Raw genomic sequence first — 22880 nt, 5'->3', positions numbered from 1 at the left:
TTTTAAATTGTAATCCTTAAATTAAATTAGCTAATCTAGTTTACAAATAAATTAGGTTTTAATCTCCTTTCTTCACTAGAATTTGAATCTTGAATTAACTTTTATATAAGCATAACATCGCCCTCTTAAGTTTGCTCATTATAATAATGCTATTTAAGTTGACAAGCTTTTTATTAAGTTAACTTTTATGCTATTTAACTTATATATTAGCATCGTAATGATGATAGATTGGGATTTTCTTGACATCAATTGGTCAATTATTACATGTTTTGCTTAAATTAGACATTGAAACACTTTTTAACTTTTCGTCAATAGCTAAACAACATTTAGAATATTATTTTATGAAAATACAATTTTGTAATTAGCATTAATCAGAAATATATATATATATATATATATATATATTATATAAAAGTAACTTTTATTATACGTAAGCGTAAATTGTGTATGTATACATAAAATTAAATTTTACATTATAAATTAAAATCAAAATTACATAATTATAAAATGATTCTAAATCTCCATGTAACTTTTTTCCCCTTTTAAAGAAAATATAAATAATTAAATAACCAAATTACACAATTAGTCTCTATACTCTATCAAAGTCTTGAATTTAGTCTATGTATGATAATTTGAAAAAATTGAACAATATCAATATAATCGTTAACGACGTTAAAACTTTACGATTATATATGTTGATATAGCATTTGATCAAAACCTTTTATGATGATAAATCGAGGTCCAAGCCACGAGCAATGAAGAAATCAACGATAGAAATGCTTTAATGTCTTTTTTAAAATGTGAAACATTTTAATGTTTAAATGTCAATTGTCACTTTGCAATCTAATATTTTAAAATTTCACCTCATCAATTGGTCAATGTCACGTCAACTCTTACCCAATATGACTTTAGTATCATATCAACATTAGTATTGCATCATTTGTAAAATATACCACGTCATTATTATCATATCATCATATTTATCAACATATTAACAAGAACATAATAAGTCAACTCAGTTAAATGTCACATCAATATACATAATGAAAGAATTTAAACACTATTAATGATTGAATTAATATTGTTAATTTTGAAAAATATAAAAGCTTGATTTTTACAAATTATTATATAAAAATTAAACCCAATATTTAAAATAAAAAAACTAATTGCATGATTTGACCTAACCTAATAAATAGTCATCGCTTAGATGTTAAGAACTCATTTATTTGTTTTACCAAAAATGAAAATCATATAGGTATTTCCTTTTATTTTCCTCTACCAAACTTCAAATTAGAGTAACATTTTCGATATAAACTATAGGTAACAAATTTAGAAATATAATATAAGTTTTTAAAAGATTGAAGATTGAACTCATTGAAGGAAATCAGAAAATTGAGTGATATTGATACTAATATATCTTTAGAAAACATAATGCTTAAAATTATTTTAAAAATACTGTTTAAAATCTTTTTAAACAGACATAATTACTTTGCCAAGAACAAAAAACCCTAAAAGCAATAATAAAATGAGTAAATTATATAAAAAGTACCTTGTGATTTGAGATAAAATAAATTTGTCTCTTTAAATTTAAAATTTGACACTCAACTAATTTTATTAAAAATAAATTGAATTTTTTTAAATTTTTAAATTTTATTATTAATATTAATTTAGTAAAATAAAAATATTTTAATCATTTTATTTTTAATGATTTTAATTAAAAAAATACGTTTTAAAAAAAATTAAATTTATTTCATCTCAAAATCGCATGATAATTTTTCTTGTTATTTACCGGGTTTCAAAAGTGCCAAGCCCAGTCCAGCCCAGTCCAGTCAAACCACTCACACGTGTGTAATTCCCTTTGCACGAAGCCACACGTTTTAAGCATGCTACGCAACAGCGGGGGGCTTGGTGGAATTGGAAAAAGCCTCCGATTTGTGGAAACAGCAGCTGTTTAGTTCATTTTCTCCGTGAAAAAAACAAGAAAAGCCATGGCGTTGAACGGTGGGCTTAGATCGGCTTCAAAGCTACTAACCTCGTCCTCTCAATCACTTCTCTCCAAGTCAGGTTAGCGACCCAGTGAGGATTTTATTCTTTTTAAAATATATATATATATATATATATATAATTAAGTTTTTTCTTTTTGGTGGCTGAGAAAATAGAGGAAAAGAAGGGAAAATGAGCATCTGGGTATTAGGAATTCTTTATTTTTAGCGGCAGATAGAGGGTTTATGATTCTATTTATGTAGATCTACTTGATGGGTATTTTTTGTAATTTTTTTATTGTTATTCCTTGTGTTGATGATTTGTTTTTATTGGTTCGTTGTTGAACCAAACGAATCATATGATTTTCTTATCATGTATACACTTTAAAATGGTTGAGTTTTGATTGGGTTGATTGACTCTGAAAACCCATCTTTTAGGTCAAGAGCCGAATCAAACTTTTTGTGTTTTACAAGGGTAGAACTGCTAGCAAATAGGTATTGATTGCATATGAGCACTCTGTAAATAATTGCGTAAGGGAGTTATTTAATAGGTTTGGACATCATTTGTGAATTGCTATGTGGTTCTGCTCATTTCTATCTCCTGTGAATTGACATTGGCTTATAGATTTTAGTTTAAAGAACCTCTGAAAATGCTATATCATTGTTGTGCTAATTAGTATGAAACTGTGTTATCTTGTTCTATATGGAATGCCAGTTGTAGTCTTAACAAATCAAAGCTTGTAATCCATGTGAATAATGTTTTGGGCAACACCGCATTCATGATAATCATTTTGAGTTGGATGCCTTTGAATTTGGTTTTGGTAATTTTTTTTGGCTTGTAATTCTAATAAAGCTTTGTGGGTTGTTGCTGTGTCATTTCTTTGAATTGAATATGTAAACCCTAGTGGCCTAGCCTTTGTTAATACTTTTTAAAACGGCTCTTTTTGAAATTATATGGCTATGTGGAAATTCCGGGGTCTTTTACTTGCTGAATTTTTTGTTCAAATGATATAGCGAAAGTTTTTTTTTCTCGGTTGTTAAGTGTTGAGATGCTTTCGTATTTTGCATTCGCATGACCTTCCTCTCTTGCATGGCATGTTACCTATGGAGCATAGACACACCTCAACCACCTTCGTATCAGTGTTGTGTCCATGTCCGACATGGGCTTGTCTCCGATATGCTGGGATACATATTATACATGGCTGGATATAGCAAATAAATAATAAATAATAATAATTTAATCAGACATGGCAATCAGCACTAGAATTAAAAAACACAACCAAGAAAAAGAAAGAAACACTTGCTGCTGATGAAGCATGATGGTGGTGGCACTGCCTTAAACTAAACATTTGAGATCACAAATTAAAATAACAAAAAATAAAGGCAGAAGCACTATTACATGGACTAGTCATTTCGGGCCATTAGGAGGGAGGGAAACCAAGTCTATTGCGTCGCTAGCTGGCAAAAATGAAGATGGAGAAGAAGAACAAAAATGAAGATGGAGAAGAAGAACAAAAATGAAGATGGAGAAGAAGAAAAGGCTGCTGCGACACCAAATAAGTTGAAGAAGTAATAGTGAAATTAGGGCATTCCCTTTGATTATAACTTGGGCTTGTATAAGTAGCTAACAGTTTGACCTAAATTCCATTTTAATTAGTCGTAGTCTATCCCAAAGAGCAAAGGATTATCTCTTGGGCTCTTGCCTAACTAATAATTATATGGGTTTGAGCCTTGAGATAATTTAAAAAATATTTAATTATTTTTTGAGGGAATAAAGCTATTTAAGATCAACACTCATAATAAAAAATTAGTTTAATTGCTTAAAAGATTTTAAAGGAGAAGGTTTCTCATTTTCTGTTTTTGGATAAAGCCTAAAGGAAATAGTAAAAATAAAAATGATTTATATATGGTATTGGATTAAATAAAATATATTTATATATTTTTCATTGCTGTATCCTTGCTGTGCCGTGTCCTAATTTTTTAAAAATTGCCTTGTTGCTGTATCTGTATTATGTCGTTCTTGTATCCTGTGTATAGGGTGGTGCATCATAGCATGCTATGCTACCTTTAAATGTTTGAAACCTTTCGTAGTGGCAAACTACTTTATTTTATTTTGGCCACTAGATGCAGTCAGCACTCTCTAGTTGAATTAAATACTTATAGTTCCTTCCTCCACAAATGAATGTAGGACATTCTCATGCATGACATTTGCTTGACTCTATAATCTTGAGATGTTTTCCCCTTTTCCAGTTTGTGTAATTGTTTCATATTTAGACTCAGTAGTGTGTTTTTTTTACACTCCATAGCATCTACAAGGATGTTTTTTCTTGATGTAGCTTTCAAATCATAGGCTTATGGCATAAAGTGCATGGATGTCCATACTATTTCTTTGTGCTAAAACTTTGGAAATAGTTGTCTGCATCTGCTCATCCATGTCTTGAAGTATATTACTTATGTCTATAATCTATATTACTAACATTCTTATTATTATGTGTACCTCTTGAAACCTCCTGTCAATAAGGTTTGTTTTTATATGTACATAAAAGCTTTGTGAGTTAAATATGTTTGTGAAGATTTGTACAAGCAATAATTAAAGTGGGATAGGTTGAAGAAAAGTTAAAAATGAAGAAGTGAGTAGAAGGATGAGTGAATGACTGGATGAACCATGTTCTTCTCTAACTGTATAGTTTTTTCTTTTTAGAATTTTTGTTCCTAACTGAAACGAGGACAAGAAATTTCCCCTTTCTCATTGCCTTCTTTTGTACTGAAGGTCCACTGGTTCTGATCAGTGCTAATATTTCTCAGTTACGAAATAGCCTCTTTGGAAGAGCCAAAGAGGTTTCTGCTGTTGCATGTGGTTGCTATAAACTCCTGAGTTCTTTGACTTCTATATTAATGCAGAGTAAACTGCATGACTTCTAGGTGCAAGCTTTCCGTCTAGGAGTGAAACATGATTCCATTGATCTTGGAGTATGACTGGAAGCTAAATTTGCAAATTTTTTGGGTTTGAATGAGTATCTTAAAGAACTTAGACTTGGAAGCTAATTTTGCAACTTGGTTATAGATTGAGAATCTAATGGCCATGAGTTTGGAGTTATAAACACCTTGCAAAAATCTGTGATTGCTTTGCTATTTAACGCTCGGGTAATGTAAAAAGAACCTTAACAGCTCCATTATGTAGCATATGAGAGTTGTCTTAGGTGGCACATGGTTGTTTAAAATGCATTTGATCTTGTTTCTTCATGTGCAAACACCTTTTCTGTATTGTTGGTGATACTATATTAAATCTGAAATTAAAGTCATATCTCGGATGGCATCTGCACTTTAGCAAAATAGCAACACCTCATGGTGCACTCTGGTGGTTCAGTCCTAGCGGCCATTTTGAGTTTGTCTTTGTTTCTTCTGCTTCTTGGCATATTCCAGAACTTTCAAACGTTGCAATAAACTGTTCATGACTTCAGGCTTTATGCTGTTATTTTTTGTTGGAACTATGCTTTTGGTACTAATGCCTATAAACTTACAGAACTTTTTTGGTTGTTCTGGCAGCCAATAGAGGGTTTCATTCAACTGGAGTGAAGAGGATGGGTGGAGGCCATGCGCATGGCCATGATGAACCATACTACCTTCATGCTAAGCACATGTACAATTTGGACAGGATGAAACATCAGAAGCTGAAGATGTCTCTTGGTGTTTTTACAGCCTTCAGCATTGGCGTCGGTCTTCCTGTTTATGCTGTCATTTTCCAGCAGAAAAAGACTGCATCTGGCTAAATTCTGAAGCTTACCTTCATGGCTGCAATAATAGAAGCAACCCGGAAGTCAGGATGCCGTTTTAATCAACTTTTGAATTGGTTTGATTTCATGATATTGCACAGTTTTGGTGTTTAGCATTTCTGACTGGTGTCTGTTCACTGTTGATCATGGGAATCTAGGATTGGTAATATTCTGCATTTGATAATAATATTTGATGCTCCAATTTGGATTGCAAAGGTAGTTCTTTTATCATTTAAATTTGAATCCTTTCTCTTAGAATCTCCAATTCAATGGAGTGTTCAGATTTCTGGGTAAATTACCCTTGTCTCTCAAAGGCTATGCTGGGTACCTGATAGGTAAGAAAATTATGTTGGAAAATCAGAGAGAAAATGACTGTCATATGCTTGGTAAGGGGGTGTCTATATATTCTAAGTTATCATATATAATTATACTTGGATATTTAACCCAATAGTAAATGTATGTATTTTTTTTTTCCTTAACTCAAAAAATTGATTCAAATTCACTTTTAATCTCCTCCAAAATTATAACTTAAATAAGGGAAAAAAAAACATTTGTAGAGGATATAATTGCTATTTAATTTAATATTTGATATTATGATTTAATTTGATTTTAAAGTAATTTTATCAACTAAATCAAGTCACTTAACTCATAATATCAAATTCAATTGATTTTATATAATAATATAAATACCATTTTCTTAAATAAATTTTAGGATGGTGAATGGTGATTTTCTTTTCTAGAATTTCCTACAAAATATTGTTGCTTTGTAGAAAGAAAGTTATGTGTATTTAGGTATTCGAGTATTTAGCTCATTAGTTGATGTATGATTTCTTATCTAAAAAGTAAAATTCAAAATTTTCTTTTCTCCATATTATATATATATATATATATATATATATATATATATATATAAGGGTTATGTGCATGTAGACCTTCCAGAGCATTGGCAATTTGACTTTATTTTTCCCCCATGACAATTGCAACTTGCTCATGTGCTTCCCTAGTAAATTTTGTACTTTGGAACGACTCGATGCATTGTCGTACAATTATTGTAACTAACAATCAAATCTAATTTTTTTTTGAAAATATAACTTAGTCAATAAGGAAATAGTAGTGGTGTGAATGAAAAAGTTAATTTTGAACAAAAATGGGAAATGAATATCTTGTATAGTTTAATCTTATATACAATCGATACAAAGTCTATAACGGGTCTACATTTTCAATTCAAAAAATATGATTTGTATACTTAAAGACTCGTCACATTTTTTATTGATACAAAATTTGTGACATTTTACTCTATTTAAAATTATGCAACGCCCTCATTGCACCGACTCTTTTATTCATAAAAAAAAGAGACTCTTATACTGATCCAAGTTTACCTCGATCTTTATATTTTTATAAGGTTTCCTTACACCAATTTGAGTCTATCTCGATCCTTATATCTCTTATAAAAGTCCAATATCCATGAAGATTTGAGAGTTCATATTTTTAACTTCAAAAATATATCTATTAAGTAGAAACAGGCTCATGTTTATATATTTAAAAACTCACCTCATTTCTTACTGATATAAAATCTGTAACATGTGCATGGGGAGGTTGATGTCCCCATGTGTACTACCTACACGACTACCTTTACCATGATAGATTTTTATACTGCAAATTCTATTAATGAAATCAATACTTATATACCTATTGGTATTAATCTTGAGTGAATAATTCTCGTAAGATAAAATACATTTTACATGGAAAGTGAGCAACTTATCCCCTTCAAATTTCATATTCAAAAAAAGAAAAAAAAAAAAGGAAAAGAATCCTCAGAAGAAAAGTCCATGGTCAAACAAATGCAAAGTGCCAAAGTTGACGAACTGTGAAGGTGTCTTCAAAGAATAATTGATGAATTAATTGCTTTTATGTTATTGCTCTGATTTGGATGAGCATGAACTATACATAAAGCAAGTTCGGGGTTCAACAGCAAATTAATAATAATACATCTGAGAAAGCTTCTAGAGTTGTCGGCTGTAAAATCATGCTTATCCATGAAAAGCGCTCACATTTACAGGTGGCTAACCCTGGTCAAGTTTTGTAGGCACCCTTGGGCTTGGGGTTTTGGCTTTATCACTCACCAGTCAAAGCTACACCCAGCACCTATATGATTAATAATACTTCCTAAAGTTATAGTGGTTTGTATTTTAAATTAACTCCTTGAGTTTGCCATGTGGTTAATTTCCCTATGGAATTAAAACACCATACTATTAATAGAATCTTGGGTATAAAAGTCACTTTTCCCACTTTAGCTTTTCAAAGGAAGGCTTGGGAATCAAGTCATTAGGTAGTCTTAATAGACCTTACCATCCTCCCATCATTATCTCAATCCATGATAAATTGGGGTGCTGAATCTAAATTTTCATGTATGTTTTGATTTTTTTTCCACATAAGTATCAATTATTACGTAATTAGATAGATGAGATTCGTAAATATATTTATACACATGAATTTTGACAGCGAAACACTATGTTGGATATTAGATTCGTTATTTTCTTTTTTGTGAAATCAAATTCATTGTTTAAATTACGAACATTCTCATGTAACATGATTTAAAATATATGCTTATCATTTAGGTTTCTTTTGAGAATTTCAATTGACATCAAAATACAGATTTCGACTTTAGTAGAAATTAGTTGACAAAACTCATAAAAACATAACCTTTGTGATTATATTTAAATTCAATAATTTGTTAGGTCTCTACTTAATAATGAATTTAAAATACCTATGTGAAATTGAGAACTTTGAATTCATCTTCTTAATTATATCTTTTGAAATGCATACCCACCTTGAATCTTAATTATATTTTGACATAATGTTCGCATTTGTCCTCATAAATTATAGGCATAATATATGAAAAATCTCTCAACTATTCATAAAAATTCAAATAAGTTCTTATTCTTTTATTGTATTCAATTAAACTCAAGTACTTTTATTTTGGATTAAATAGGTTTTTATGATTAATGGTTGACTAATTACCATTAATCAAAATACTACTAGTCATTTTATGTTTATGTGGAGTTGACATAAGTTGATGTTACACTGACATGGAGGATGAAAATGTCTTAATAGTCATATCATTATTGGTTCTGACATGTCAGCATACTATATCGACACTATGTTGCATAAAATGACATATGTCACTTTTAATTAACAATAATTAATCAACTATTAATTATAAAGGTCTATTTGATCTGAAATAAAAATATAAAAATATAATTAAATGTAATAAAAAATTAAAATTTTATTTAAAATTTTCTTAATAGTTTCCAAACTTTCAAAGTGTTATTTCAAAACTTAATTATAAGTCAATAGATCTCAATGATGTATGACATGGTTTGTTATATCTAAATCAATTTTATTTTTAAACTTCCAATACCAACTCAAACAATTAAAAGAAAAAGGCACAATGAGAGAAAAGATAAAGCAATAGCAAGCTTCTAAGCTTGTTTGTGTGTTGATATATGAGAAAGACAGTTAAGCCGTGAACAGGCGGACAGATTCCTTATTATTTGCCAATCTCTTTTGTCTTTTCACTTAACAAATGGACAACCAAGCAAAGCCCTAATGCAACAAAACTAGGCCTAAAAGATATAAAAATCTAATCCTTTAATATCAATACATGTGGTGCACAATGGGCATGCCTCCAGCCTCCAGCTTGCCCTTCTTTCATGAAGAAGTTTCCTAGTTTCTTTGAAGAGAATAATTGTTTGAGAATCACCTTGTTATCCTCTCTCTCTCTCTCTGCTCATTTACTAAACAAATAGTATTTCTTTGTTCTTGTCTTCCATCTCTCCTTCCATTATTGGGTACATTTCTTTTTCCTAATCAATTTGCTTTTGGATGAAAGAGGAGAATAATCAGGCCCCCAGAGTAAAAACAAAGAAAGAATTTGCATTAAACAATCAACTAAGAAAATACCCAGCATGAAAATTATTCTTTCTTCTCATTGTTTTTCCATATTATCACACTTCTAACAGTTGGGAAATGATAAGCTTGTGTTAGATTGATGGGCATCTTTTGACACCCAACTGCACAATGAATTACATTTCCAGCATCCGAGGAGCAAAGCTACTGAATCAACAATCCCAAGAAAGACAGAAAGAAAGAAATACACATGCATTTACAAAAAGAAAAGAAAAGAAAGAAGTGGAACCTGGCTGCTAAAAAAGCTATAGCAAAGCAATCGAAAAGGAAATGGACAGAAGAGTTGAAGAATGTGATTTGAATATAGAATTCTATCATTGAGAATCTGTAGCAGGATTTTCATCTCCACTATCACTGCCTTGGGTTTGGTTTTCTTGATGCTGTTGCTCCAAATTCATTCCTAGACCAACTCTATTATTGCTGTAAAGATTCATTGCACTGCCAAATAACCCCATATTAGTTTCTGTCACTCCTAAACCAAGCTGCTGACCCACGGGTTGCTGCTGTTGCAATATCATTGAACCAAGCTGAACCGGACTCACACGACCCCCACCCGAACAATGAGCCGGAAAGGTCCACATCTGGGCTTCTGGCACAGTTGCTGATGCGGTGGCACCACCACCTACCGGCAGCATCCAAAATGCATTACCTCCATTAGTGGTAGCCGGTGCAACTGCCCACATAGCTGGAGCCGGCACAATGTTGGCTGCACGAAACGAACCGGGTTCTTGATCTTGCATTCCGGTTCTCTCCGGTTTAGGAGAATTTGCCCCTACACCACCCGTTTCAGCATTGTGTTGAGATGTTTCCTTGAAAAGATCTTCTCTGAATGGCTTGGTGGAGTAATTCTCGTTACTACTTCTCATGGAACCATCGGGGTTCAAGATTTGAGGGTATAGCTGATGATGAAACCCTAACATGCCAGCACCAGCAGAAGTGTTGCTAAATCTTCTACTTTCATCTCCATTAGTACTGCTGTACAGACCTAAAGCACTGTGGAAAGAGAGAGGAGCAGATTTTGATAAAGGAGCTGAAATAGTAGAGCCACTGCTGCGTAGCGAGACGTTGAGAGTTGAGAAATTAGCTGGGATGGTGCCAGTTCCGGTGGCAGCTATGATGGCTGGCTCTGCCTGTTGAAGCAGCCACTCAATGGTTTCACCATCCGATTTATGACCCAATTCTCTGGTGAGTTGGAAGACCCTGGCGGCGCAGACGGCGGGCATGCGGATGCGGCGGCCCCGGCCATCGACCTTGGTGTGGCGGTCCTTGGTGGGTCGTTTGGCAGGTTTAGCAAGGGAAGATGTGGAAGTAGGGGAGGAAGAGTGAACCCCAATTTGGTTGGGAATGGAGCCCATGCCCGTGAATGGGACATGGGCTGGGGCCTGAGGCTGAGAGGAGGTCCCATGTGCGCCACCAGCAGCTGCTTGTGGTTGACTATCACGAGAGACCAGTTGCAGGGAAGCCTCTTGTTTTTGGCCATGGTGGTGGTGGTGGTGGTCACTGCTACTACTGCTTTTATTGCTTTGCGACTCCATTATTTCCATCTGTGGCTTTCCCAAAAGATTTCCTTATCTATCAAATTAAACCATCTCAAAAATGGAACCCCGTTTTTCTCGTCTTTTGTTTTTCTACCTCATATCCATAATAATTTTCTTCTTCTTTGTTTTTTTCTTTTCCCCACAACAAAAATGAAAAAAAAATTATAAACAAGGGTTTTGTTGTGAATTTTCTTTTCCCTTGGGAGAGTGGGCAAACGAAGGCTTGTGAGTTGTGATCCTAACTGCACCACCACTGTTAGTGCGTGGGGATCTTCTTTTCTTCCCTGTGATTGACTGCTGTCCTTTGAGAGAGAGAGAGAGAGAGAGGAGTAGGTGAGACAAGGAGCCAACAAAGCTTAAAAGAATTCAGTGATGGGGCCAGTAAATTTTGTAGCAGTGCCCCACTCGTGGGGGCCTCCTGCAACAGCAAAACATTGATCAAACCTGTTAATGTCATGTTGAAATATTTCTTTGTCTCACATTTACTTTTAAAAAGCTTTTCACATATGGTTTCTGGGTTGGACTTTTGGGTGCGAAAATGTTGAAACTTGTAAGCAAAACATATACATACTACAGGATGGGGACACGGCCTTCTTTCTCCCTAATACTCTCACTGATTGAGTTATGGTTGATAATGACAAGGATGATGACGCCAATGATCAAGTCCAACAACAACAACCACCATAAATATTTTAGACCTTTCTTCACCCCTATTTATCTGTCTCTGGCTTTTCCTGGTAAGTTTCTTTGTGACAGAAGTAACTGGCAGCAAGAGACAGTCCTTAAAAGCCAATGCTGTGAATAACATTAGATTAGGTCCTCACATTTATGCAAGCTGTTGCAGTAAAACTGTAAAACAAGGTGGCCCTTAAATGCTTCTACTGCTATAATATTCACCCCCAGGGTCCCCTACCTGCTTGGGTCATGTACCCTTGCCCCCATTTATGTCCCTCTCTCTTTCTATTAACTGTCCATCCATCCATCCGTCCACACATCTTGTCTTTTATGGGAACTTACTCCTGACTCAAATTTTAGTCAACACTCAAGTGTTAGTGCCTTGGTAGATTTTGCTACAAGATCAGCCACAAGAAATGACAGATGAAGTAATTCACCTCTGTTTATTTACAAGAACAGGAACTGAAGTTTAACCTATATATTTGCACCTTAAAGAAGGCATAAAGGTGGAAGAAAAGGGGATGAAACAGTTGATCAGTGCCAACCCAAAGGCCCTTTCTCCCTCATCTTTCTCCACAATCAAAATTTCACCTAAAAAACTTTAAAGGGGTAAATATGGTGAGGGGAGATGTGAGCAGCAAGACTATGCCTTGATAGGACAAGCAACATGGCAATTATGGTGTACATTCAAGGCACAGGGCCAAACAGCTCAGCAAAGCATCTAATGGACTAAGACAGCTCATCCCTACCAAAGCCTTTTGTTTTCTTTTTTCCTTTTTCTTCTTCTAAAGGCTAAAGGGTGTTTTTTATATATATATCTCCAAAAACAAAGACTACTCTAATATTTGAGCAGAATGGCACTTACTATGACCAGCCTACCCACCTTGCCCAACCTTTTTCTCTTCGGAATATAGTTTTAATGAAAGAATACACTTGACAAAGTCAAAAAAAATCCAAAACCCCATCTCATCTAATTTTATTAAGACAAAATACTTAAAAAAAAGTTTTTGAATTATTTTAAATAATTTAAATAATTTTTTTTATTATGTTTAATCAAAATATTATATTTTTATTTTGAATCAAATAGATNNTAAATAATTAAATAATTTTTTTATTATGTTTAATAAAGTTATTATACTTTTATTTTAAATCAAATAGATTCACATGATTAATTATTGATTAACTATTTTTAATAAAAAAGTCACTCGTTATTTTATAGCATTAGTGTTGATTTTTTTTTTTAAAAGCAACACGTGGTGTTGATATGTTATAGTAGATGATAACGTGACATGTTAATATGACCATATAACATTTTTACCTTTTACATTTTTGACACGTCAACACTACGTTGTATAAATTGACAAGTGATATTTTGATTAACAAAATAAAAGTCTATTTAATTCAAAAGAAAAGTACAATAATCTAATTAAACATAATAAAGGAATAAAAATTTATTTTAATTTTTTTAAAAAAAAATTATACTTTTTATTAATAATTTAAGATACAAATGAAAATCATACAAGAATATATATTATTCCACATCCACAACTTTTTATCTCTGTTTTACATCTAAGCATTTGGCTCATTGGTTGGTGCATGATCTTCTACTTAAAAAACATAATTCAAATCCCCTTTCTTCCAATTATAAAAAAAAAAAAAAAACTTTTTAGCCATATTTTCCCTTTTTTAATTGTTTATAAAGAATATCATTAGATATGGCATGGAGGAAGATTATAAGCCAAAAGTGTTGGGTTAAACTTTGTTGGAAGCCTCACAATCATGGTGGACTTCACCTTTCCATTTCCATCAACTTAAGCAATTAGTCACTGATAACATAATTGATGATATTCATTTACAATTAATTTTATATTCAAAGCCTGTTATGCATATTGAAATTCTGTTTAATTGGTGTTTTTAGTTACTTATGTATATAAATAAGTACATTTAGTTAAAAAATTAAATAGGAACGATCGGGTTGTACTACATCAAATTTGACTTAAAGTTTCTAAAATGTGTTATTAAAATTATTTTTAATGATATTTTTTATATACTTCTTATACCACGTTTGTGGATTTTATTGCATTATATAAAAATTTAATAATATTATAAATAAAATATTATTATAAAAACTGATTATAACATTAACTCTTACCCTTACCCATTGCCTTGCTTTCCATCTTTCTTCCCATGTGCTTCACTCATGCAAACGACAAAAGGTGTCACAGTTATGCAATAAGGCTTTTGTCTGCATATCATAATATAGGCAAGTAATGCTTGTAATTGCATTGCATGCAATAGAGGCAATGTTTTCTTCTTCATATTTAGTTATGTTTTTGTTTATTCTTATTGATTATTGCCATTGCTGTTTCACGTAAAGAGACTTTTTAACATGTAGTGCCTGATTTGTTCATGTAGTTTTAGAATTTGGCTTCGAACCATAAGAGAGATGTCTATTGTCATGGACTTCATATTAGTAAGAATGAAATGAGTTTTGAATTTATAAATAAGTACCTTCATTCATCTATCAGACATGTATTTTGGGTTGAAATCCCAGACCCATGAGATCAATGATCGGCTTTTCCAGCACGGTTTTGACAATTCATAAACAAGATGGATTAGTCTTGTCCAAATTTAACTTTTAATTTATTACGTGATTGCGATAACCTTGGAGACTTATTTTGAATAATGATCTTTATCCATATAAATAATGTTTTTAGTAAAACACAAACATATATATATATTTCTTGTCATCTTTCTGCATTTAATATGGCTAAAAGTGTTGTAATACTTAAATTAAATGTAAAGTAAGATGCTGCTCAAGAAAATAGGAAACTTTCAGCCAAATTCATTTTGTCAAAAAAGATCCATCGCTAATAATATATCTTTACCGACGAAATTTTGATCAAAGTCATTTTTTATTTTTCAGAAATTGATTGGGTGCTTAATTTTTCGATCAAATTTTTTAGCCATAAGATGATTCATATATCAATAATCACGAAATTTTGACGGAAATTTTTTTAATTGATATAGGTATATTAAAAAAATAAAAAATTGAATTTTTCATAATTATTTTTTTGGTTTACTGATTTTCTAAGAAAAAAATTGTTTCCAGTAAAATTTTCGTGGAAAATCCGGAAAGAATTTAAGCTTAAAATCCCTAATTTTTTTTTTCTTCTTGCATTTCAGTTTTACCTACCTAAAATCCAAACAGCTGCTCCTCTCCTCCCTCGATTTCCTGTGTCCCCTCTTGACTCCACCTGTCTCTATGAGGATAATCTCATCTTAGCAGGAGAGAACAAAGCTATCCTATCTGGTTTTATTCAAGCTGTGTCTTCACAATTCTCCATTAACGATCTTAGTTCATTGAATTAGTATATGTGGAGCTAAGGGTTCCCCTGCACCTGTGTCTACCTCAATGTCACCTAATTTGCATGATGGTTGAGCTAGCAAGAGTTCTGTTTAGTGTGTGGATGCATGATGTGCTGAAGGTTGAGTAGAAGACTATTTAGGCTTGATCCTGAAGCAGGTTTTTGTTGAATAACTAGCTTTGCCACAGAATTGATAGATGACCTTACCAGTTAGCTGATTGGCAAACTGGTTTCCTTTGAAAAATATATGAGAACCATTATTTTGTCTGACAGCATTGTTGAAGTTGAATCCACCTGATAGCTTAGACTTGTTAACATTAGAATAGGAAATCTTGGTAGTAAGATAAGAAGAAGGAAGAACATAATCTAGGTAGAGTTTTGCTTCTTCAATAGTCCTCATATTCATGTAACTTCTCAGATGTTCTTCAATAATTTTGCGGTCATTGGATTTACTATCTTATTCATACTTGTTCAAAAATTTTGTTCCATCATAGATTCAAAAGGCAATTAATTGATGCCAAAAAATACCTAATACTAAGAAGTAATTGGTATGCTTTACCAAGTAAATTGCAAAAATGGGGGGGTTAGATGTTACCAGTAGTCCATGCAAGAACACGAACCATTCTCGAAATGGTGAAAGCGCTTCTGATCCCTAACAATTATTTTACGTTTATAAATCTTTGAAATTAGTTTGATTGAAGAGTGGCAATCTTCACATACACGGAGGTTCTTGACTATCCGAAGTGTGGTTCCAGGACTCGTACTGATCAAGCCAAATGCAATTGCAATCCTTTCACTATGATAGTATAATGTGCTCTCTTTTTCTTCCTCATCAATGTTAAGCAAAACTGGCCTGGTATCTGGCTTATACCCTACCAACCTCATTTGCTCAGCGATTTCCTCCAACATTGAATGAATCTCTTTGGCTCTGGGATGGGAATCATCTTCCACAAGAAACTCATGAACAACTCCATCAAGCTCAATAAAACTGCATCCAGGGTCTTTCCTTACATCCATCTCCTTCATTTTTAACCTCACCCTTGCAACTGACTCCCAATCTCTGGAAGAAGCATATATGTTTGACAATGCCACATAAGCTCCACTGTCTCGAGGAGCCATATTCATCAAAATCCCGGCCACGCGGTCACCCATCTCAATGTTTCCATGCATCTTACAAGCACCTAACAACGCCTTCCACATCACATCATCTGGTTCTATTGGCATGTTCAATATAAACTCTTCAGCCTCTTTCAATAGCCCAGCACGGCCTAATAGATCAACCATACACCCATAATGTTCAAGCCTGGGTTCAAAGCCGACCACATTAACCATGTGATTGAAAAATAAACGCCCCTCTTCCACAAACCCTGCATGGCTACAAGCACTCAAGACACCAATATACACAACATCACTAGGAGTTACGCCTTCGAGTTCCATCCTTGAAAAATAATCAAGAGCACCCTCTGCTCTACCATGCATTGCAAGCCCCCCAATCATCGCGCTCCAAGTAATTGTATTTGGTTTACTTATCCTCTCAAAGACCTGAACCGCCTTATCAATACTCCCACACTTACAATACATATCGATCAAAGCAGAACCAAGAACATCATCAATCTCAATCTCATTCTTTTCAGCATACAAATGCACCCATTTCCCTAACTCAAGTGCCCCGAGTCTTGAAATGGCAGGAAGAACACTCACCAAAGTCACATAATTAGGCCTCACTTCTCCAATTTGCATCAAACGAAACATTTCAATTGCTTCCTTAAAATACCCATTTTGGGCGTATCCAGAGATCATCACATTCCATGAAATTACACTTCTTAGAGACATTTTATCAAACAATTCCCTAGCAGTCCTTAAATCCCCAATTCTTACATAACCATCAATCATCACGTTCCATAAAACAATATTTCCCTCGATTCTCCTCTTATCCCTAACTAATTTGCCACCATTTTCAAATTCAACCATCATTTTGTTAAGCAAAATGTGAGCTTCTTCCATGGCTCCACACATAACATACACTCTGACAAGATTGCTAGCAACAAACTCATCTTTTTCAAACCCAAATTTCACGACTAGCCCATGAACCTGTTCCCCTTCTGGAAGCTTCCCAGTTCTAGCACAGGCCTTTAAGACCGAAGGAAAAGTAAATCGATTAGGTAAAACATTGCCGTCAGCGACCATTTCAGTAAATAAAAACAATGCTTCCAACGGCTCATTTGTTTCATTGCTTTCATCAGATTCTGTTAGAGCTCTGATAATTGTGTTCCAAGAAAAGCAGTTAGGTTCCCCCATCTGGCGGAAAACCTTGCGGGCGTAATCGATGTCGCGGTGGGTGCCAAGGGAGCAGAATTTGAGGATTTCGGCTGCGGCTAAAGGATCGTGGATTTGGCCTGTTTTGAGGACGACGGCGTGGACTTGGTGGAGGTCTCTCATGGTTTTGCATCTTTGGATTTGTGGGAAGAGTGATGATGGGTGAGTTGATGCGGCGGCGGCGGCGGCGGCGTTGGAGTTGTAGATTGTGGTTGGGTTCATCTAAGCGGTTTCAGAAGGGGGGTTTGTTGGAGCTGTGGATGAGATTTCTTTTGTGGGTTTTCTTCCAAGATAGTGGGGTTTCTAAAAGGTTTTCATTTTGTTTCAAGGACGGATGAGGGGCCCTAAAAATTTTACCAAGAAAATCAAAATCAAGAAATCCCCAAAAAATCTACCCAACAATCAATTAGTTAGATAGCTTTACAGTAAAAATATTTGTTCTTTACATTTTTCATGTAAAGAGAGTTTTTAACATGGAGGTTAGAGAACCAGCCAATCATCTTATACTATCTGGATTTATTCAAGCTCTGTCTTCACAATTCTCCATTAAGGATCTTAGTTCATTGAACTAGTTTCAAGGAATTGGAAGTCATTCCAACATCTAAGAGCTTGTTCTTGTTTCAACATAAATATATTTATTTTATGATATTTGAAGTAAAGCAAATCTGTTTGGAGCTAAGGATTCTACTGCACCTCTGTCTACCTCCATGTCACTAAGTCTGCATGATGGTTGTGCCACAGCTAATAAAGAAGCAAGAAACAGTAGCTTTGATCTTCTATTGAGACAAAATATAACGCAATTGTTGTCACTGTTTCAGAAATTACTTGGCTAAAGGAACTTTAAGGTTGCAATTTCTGCTCTGCCAGCAGTGACAATATCAGTGCCTCTTACACCTACAAGAATCCTGTCTGTCATGCAAGAATGAAGCAACTTGCATTAGATTACTGTTTTTGTTCCAGAGATAGTGAACCAAGGGCTGCTACTTCTTCATCATGTTCCTACAACCTATCAACTGGCAGATGCTCTCCCTAAAACCATTGTCTGAAGCTCGATTTTCATTATCTGCTATCCAAAATTGGTGTCACCAATGGCCTGTCATCTAGCCGGGGCAAACTTGAGGGAAAGCACAAGCTGTTTAGATAGATTCAATTGTTGCAGAATTTTATTCTAATGTTTAACTTATTGTAATACAAAGACATATAGAACTATAAATACTAGAGATGAAGCATTTTCATTCATCTTTCTTCCTGCTATCTAAGTGTGATACTAGGAAGGATCTCATTGATCTTGGCATAACACGATTCAAGCCTTACTTTGTGACTCAATTTTTAGCAATTCTGCTTGTACAAATAGAGTTACTTAGTTGGCTTCCTTCAAGCAATGGGATCTTTACCTTTTAAGAGTAAAAGATCATTACATACCATACGTTATAGAGAGCATATACCTGGAATGATCTTACATCTGATCAGTACTTGGAAGCTTGATTGATCCCAGACTTGATCAACTCTAGACCTTGATCAAAGCTAAGCCAAAAATGAACTCACCCGATCAAAGACAGAAAAGAGATCTCGGACCATAATCTTTCACTAAAAGAATAGTAATGATTGTAATAATATCAGTCTAAATAAATAAAATACGAATTACATATAATCAAAGTATATACTAAGGAGGACAAAACCGCAGAAAAATCCTCCATTTTTTATGGTACATAAGAAAGCAAAAAAAATGTAAAAATATGGGAAAAAACAAATAAATATAGCCCAATAGTTAGAAATAATTAGAATCTACAGCCTAAGCCTAAACTTGCAGCTACTACTTTGAATTCTAATGGCGTTGTTAGCAGATAAAGCATCCACCACTAGCCCGCACCTAACCGAGAACTTCACTTTCATAAGCTTCAACTTCCCGAGCTTAACCCTCACAGGCTGGTTGACCCTCAGTCTCAAAGGAATGTTTCCTGTCTGCTGCTGCTGTTCTTGCAGCGTCGTGAGCAAGCCAGTACCGTTTTGGATTTGTCCTGACAAAGGCAAAAGCAGCACCGTCGTGTTCCGGTGACCCTGGTAGAATTTTGGCATTGACCCTTCACATAGTTTTGTTTCTGTGTACCATACGCTTATACGGCTGCCTCCCTCGTAATAAATTCCGATCCTCTTGTTGGGATTCCTCGCAGTAATAGTAACATCGAAGGTAGCCGATAAGCTAGAATCGACAGAACTAAGATCGAATTGGGTTATCTGCAACGTGTCAATAGAATACTTCGGTAGCTTCGGTTGGAAAACAAGGAATATAATGCCAACGATAATCCCCAGAATGACGATTAGCAGCAAGAGTAGAGACAGTGTCCAACACAGGCACTTGCAGAAACAGCTTCTCTTCTTGGGAGGTTTCGAGTGCATAGAAGGCAAAGTGCGCTTGAAAGGTGGGTATTCCTCTACAGGCTTACCCTTGTCGGATTTTAACGTGCCCTCAGGCACCAAGGGAGTGGTCGGGGAGGTTTGTGGCGGTGCTTCAACATCAGGGACGGGATGGATTTTCTGCTGATCCGCCATTGATGAATCCAATTCAAGAGTCAAGAGATCACAAACTAAAACCTCGAGAAAAATTCAAGAGTATTTATCGCAACCTGTCTAACTGTTTTGGTGTTCTAGATTGAAGTTGAAATGCATTGATATAGAAACAGCAAGGGGGGATTGATTAAGCCACACGACAGAAGCTTCCTTTATTTGACTTTATGTTCTACCCTACCGAGTCTTGTGTTTCTTCCAAATATTCACCTAATCGACCGCATTCACACCGGCTCAAGCTCTTCAATATTTCATGCTTTGATAATCATTTTGCCACCTTCTTGCTTTGCATGCGTAAGATTTTGGGTTGAAAAAAGGAATAATACCCAAGAAAATTTCAAAATATTTCTCAACGGTTCGAGGGAAAAAATCAAAGCCGCCTTAACAATTGAATTTTGTGCTCAGAGAAACGCGTAAACCAAAACAATAACTTAAAAGGTGAAAGTCTGTCGTCATTCAGTATGTAATGAGGGACAACTGGTGGAATTGATGATATCATTGAGTTTCTCTTCCCATTTTCTGCTCGAATTCCATATTATTGTTTATCTTTTAATTAGATACCCACAGGTATTTTACCTGTTTAAATAATTTGTGTATCTTATATTCGAGTTTGATAAGTTTAATACTCGTTTCGGGTTTAAGTAGGGTATATATATCGCCCCTTCGATGCTTGATACCAAACTCGATCATGAATGTTTATTTATTAATTTTTGGTTATATAAATTATTGTTTGAGATATTCTTAAAATAATTTATCATTGTTTAAATTTTAATTTTAATGTTTATTTATTTTTATATATTTAATCATTAGTGAATTAGATAAATGTGATGTAAATTGTAAAGTATAATTATTATCTTATATAGGTACTCGTTTAAGTTCAAATAATTGAGTATTTATAAAGAGGGTAATAATTTTTTTTTCTTTGCACAATCTGGTATTTAAAAGTGTTCGAAATAGGGTATCTTAAATTACCAATTACCAAGTATCCTATTACTTTGGCCAAACAAAATAATAATAATGTAATTATTTTGTTTGATTTTCAATCGTTTTATCACCTACAAAGGAATAAGATAATCAAATTATCAAATATTAATATTTATTTAAATATTATTCAAAATTAACACGACAATTCACATAAAAAAATATTCATGAATAAGGTTAAACCAAGCTCAATTGATTTCTTTGGAATCGCCAAATCCAACAACAAATCCATTTAGATATCGATTAAAACTCAATCAAAGCCAATATAAATAATTAAAACTGTGAGGACTAGCAAGAGTCAAAAGCTTAATACACACTCATCACATGGGTCAAAATAAATAAATTAAAAAAAAAAAAAGAACTCATCAGAAGTTTAAGTTGGAAACTTGAAGGTATAACCTTAAAGCCTTAAATAATAATAAAAACAAAGTCATTGAACTATAGCTATTTTTATAATTTATTCATCTCTTGGCGTTTGCAATTGTTGTTACTCGTTTTTTTGCATCAATAACCTTAGTGTTGAAAAATTTGAATAATACTCAACAAAATCACAAAATATTTCTCAACCCTAAATAGGAAAAATCAAAATAAGAATTGAATCATAAGAAAAAAATAAAATTATATTATATATAAAGTAAAGTAGCAATCGCGTTAAAGGAAAAAATAAAATAGAATCCTTATGAACCGTCCGATAATTTAGTACTTGATATTTTAATTCGAAAGTTTCGAGGTTGAATATTAAAATAGAAAAAGATTATAATATATTATATTTTAAATGATTATAAAATAATTTTTTGAATATGATGTATAAAGGTTCAATTTATCATTAAAAAAGATATCAAGTTGGCTCTTAGACTAAATCAAGAGATTGATTACCAATACATGTTTTGTATATTAATTTATGGAAACTTTTGAACAATTCCTCTCCAGAGTCAATATTTCACTACATTTATGCTGATTTTGTCAAGAGAGATATCTCACCTTGGAGCAACATTTTTCTGGAATGTGAATTGTTCCTTTCAGGGCTGCTAGGTTTGGTGGTGTTGTATATATATGACATTAAGGACAGATGAATGGCTCCAATTCAATGGACTGGGTCAAGGATTGGCTTCTTTAATTTAGACTGGAACTACACAAATAATTAAGGAGCTTTGCCTGTGGGGTTTGTTTTGAGTGCAACCCAGGGGGACCTTATTTTTCAATGCTAGAGACTAAGAAAATATTTAATGTATATAATGTTGTAGGAATAGCATAATAATCTCAAAAAATGTCTAAAATATTACATAATTAATAAAATTAAGAAAGAAATAAATCAAGCACACTCATGAAAACATGAAAAATTTGCGTGATTTGATCTTTTTATAACCTATGTTCACACATATGACAAAGAAATATTCACTAAGAAAAATCAAGAGATCGTAAGATCAATTTCAAACTCACAACCCTGTCCCACTTACATCCAAATCTCTTCTTCTAGATCTAGATGATCACTATACCTTTCAATCTTGTAGGAGGTCTTTCCCACCTTGGAAGTAATGGCTATGGGGTCTTCATACTTCTGCACTAGCCGTTGATCTCTCTTTCTTAGGAACTTGAGCTGTTCGGGTACTAATCTCACGAGTACAAGGTCACTTACATTAAAGTACTGAGCTTTCTGACCCTTATTTGCCTACTTCTTCATGCGATTAAAGACTTCTTCTAACTACGCTCGAC

General features: G+C 33.7%; 4 protein-coding genes across 4 annotated transcripts; 1 reads left to right on the top strand and 3 right to left on the bottom strand.

Moving 5' to 3' along the window:
• LOC18592975 lies at window positions 1882-5984 on the top strand. The gene is made up of 2 exons (XM_007019959.2): window positions 1882-2064; window positions 5529-5984. Exons 1-2 carry the CDS (start codon window positions 1989-1991, stop codon window positions 5750-5752), a joined length of 300 nt encoding a protein of 99 aa, XP_007020021.1. The 5' UTR covers window positions 1882-1988; the 3' UTR covers window positions 5753-5984.
• Window positions 9716-11365, bottom strand: LOC18592974 (transcription factor TCP23). Its single transcript, XM_007019958.2, has one exon. The coding sequence runs from the start codon at window positions 11266-11268 to the stop codon at window positions 10039-10041; it is 1230 nt and encodes a 409-aa protein (XP_007020020.1). The 5' UTR covers window positions 11269-11365; the 3' UTR covers window positions 9716-10038.
• Window positions 15691-18820, bottom strand: LOC18592973 (pentatricopeptide repeat-containing protein At5g48910). Its single transcript, XM_007019957.2, has one exon. It carries the CDS (start codon window positions 17841-17843, stop codon window positions 15897-15899), a length of 1947 nt encoding a protein of 648 aa, XP_007020019.2. The 5' UTR covers window positions 17844-18820; the 3' UTR covers window positions 15691-15896.
• On the bottom strand, window positions 19204-20342 carry LOC18592972 (protein YLS9). The gene has a single exon (XM_007019956.2). The coding sequence runs from the start codon at window positions 20169-20171 to the stop codon at window positions 19407-19409; it is 765 nt and encodes a 254-aa protein (XP_007020018.2). The 5' UTR covers window positions 20172-20342; the 3' UTR covers window positions 19204-19406.

This window comes from Theobroma cacao, chromosome 8 (genome assembly GCF_000208745.1).
Source record: "Theobroma cacao cultivar B97-61/B2 chromosome 8, Criollo_cocoa_genome_V2, whole genome shotgun sequence".
Lineage (NCBI taxonomy): Eukaryota > Viridiplantae > Streptophyta > Magnoliopsida > Malvales > Malvaceae > Theobroma > Theobroma cacao.
Note: the sequence above shows the minus strand (reverse complement) of the source record. Positions and strands in the feature narration are given on the sequence as shown.

Bases quoted from the DNA above. Each gene is read 5' to 3' on its own strand.
- LOC18592972 (XM_007019956.2), bottom strand. From the start codon at position 20,171: ATGGCGGATCAGCAGAAAATCCATCCCGTCCCTGATGTTGAAGCACCG.
- LOC18592974 (XM_007019958.2), bottom strand. From the start codon at position 11,268: ATGGAAATAATGGAGTCGCAAAGCAATAAAAGCAGTAGTAGCAGTGAC.
- LOC18592973 (XM_007019957.2), bottom strand. From the start codon at position 17,843: ATGAACCCAACCACAATCTACAACTCCAACGCCGCCGCCGCCGCCGCC.
- LOC18592975 (XM_007019959.2), top strand. From the start codon at position 1,989: ATGGCGTTGAACGGTGGGCTTAGATCGGCTTCAAAGCTACTAACCTCG. The intron at 2,065-5,528 runs GTTAGCGACCCA...TTGTTCTGGCAG, and splicing joins ATCACTTCTCTCCAAGTCAG to CCAATAGAGGGTTTCATTCA.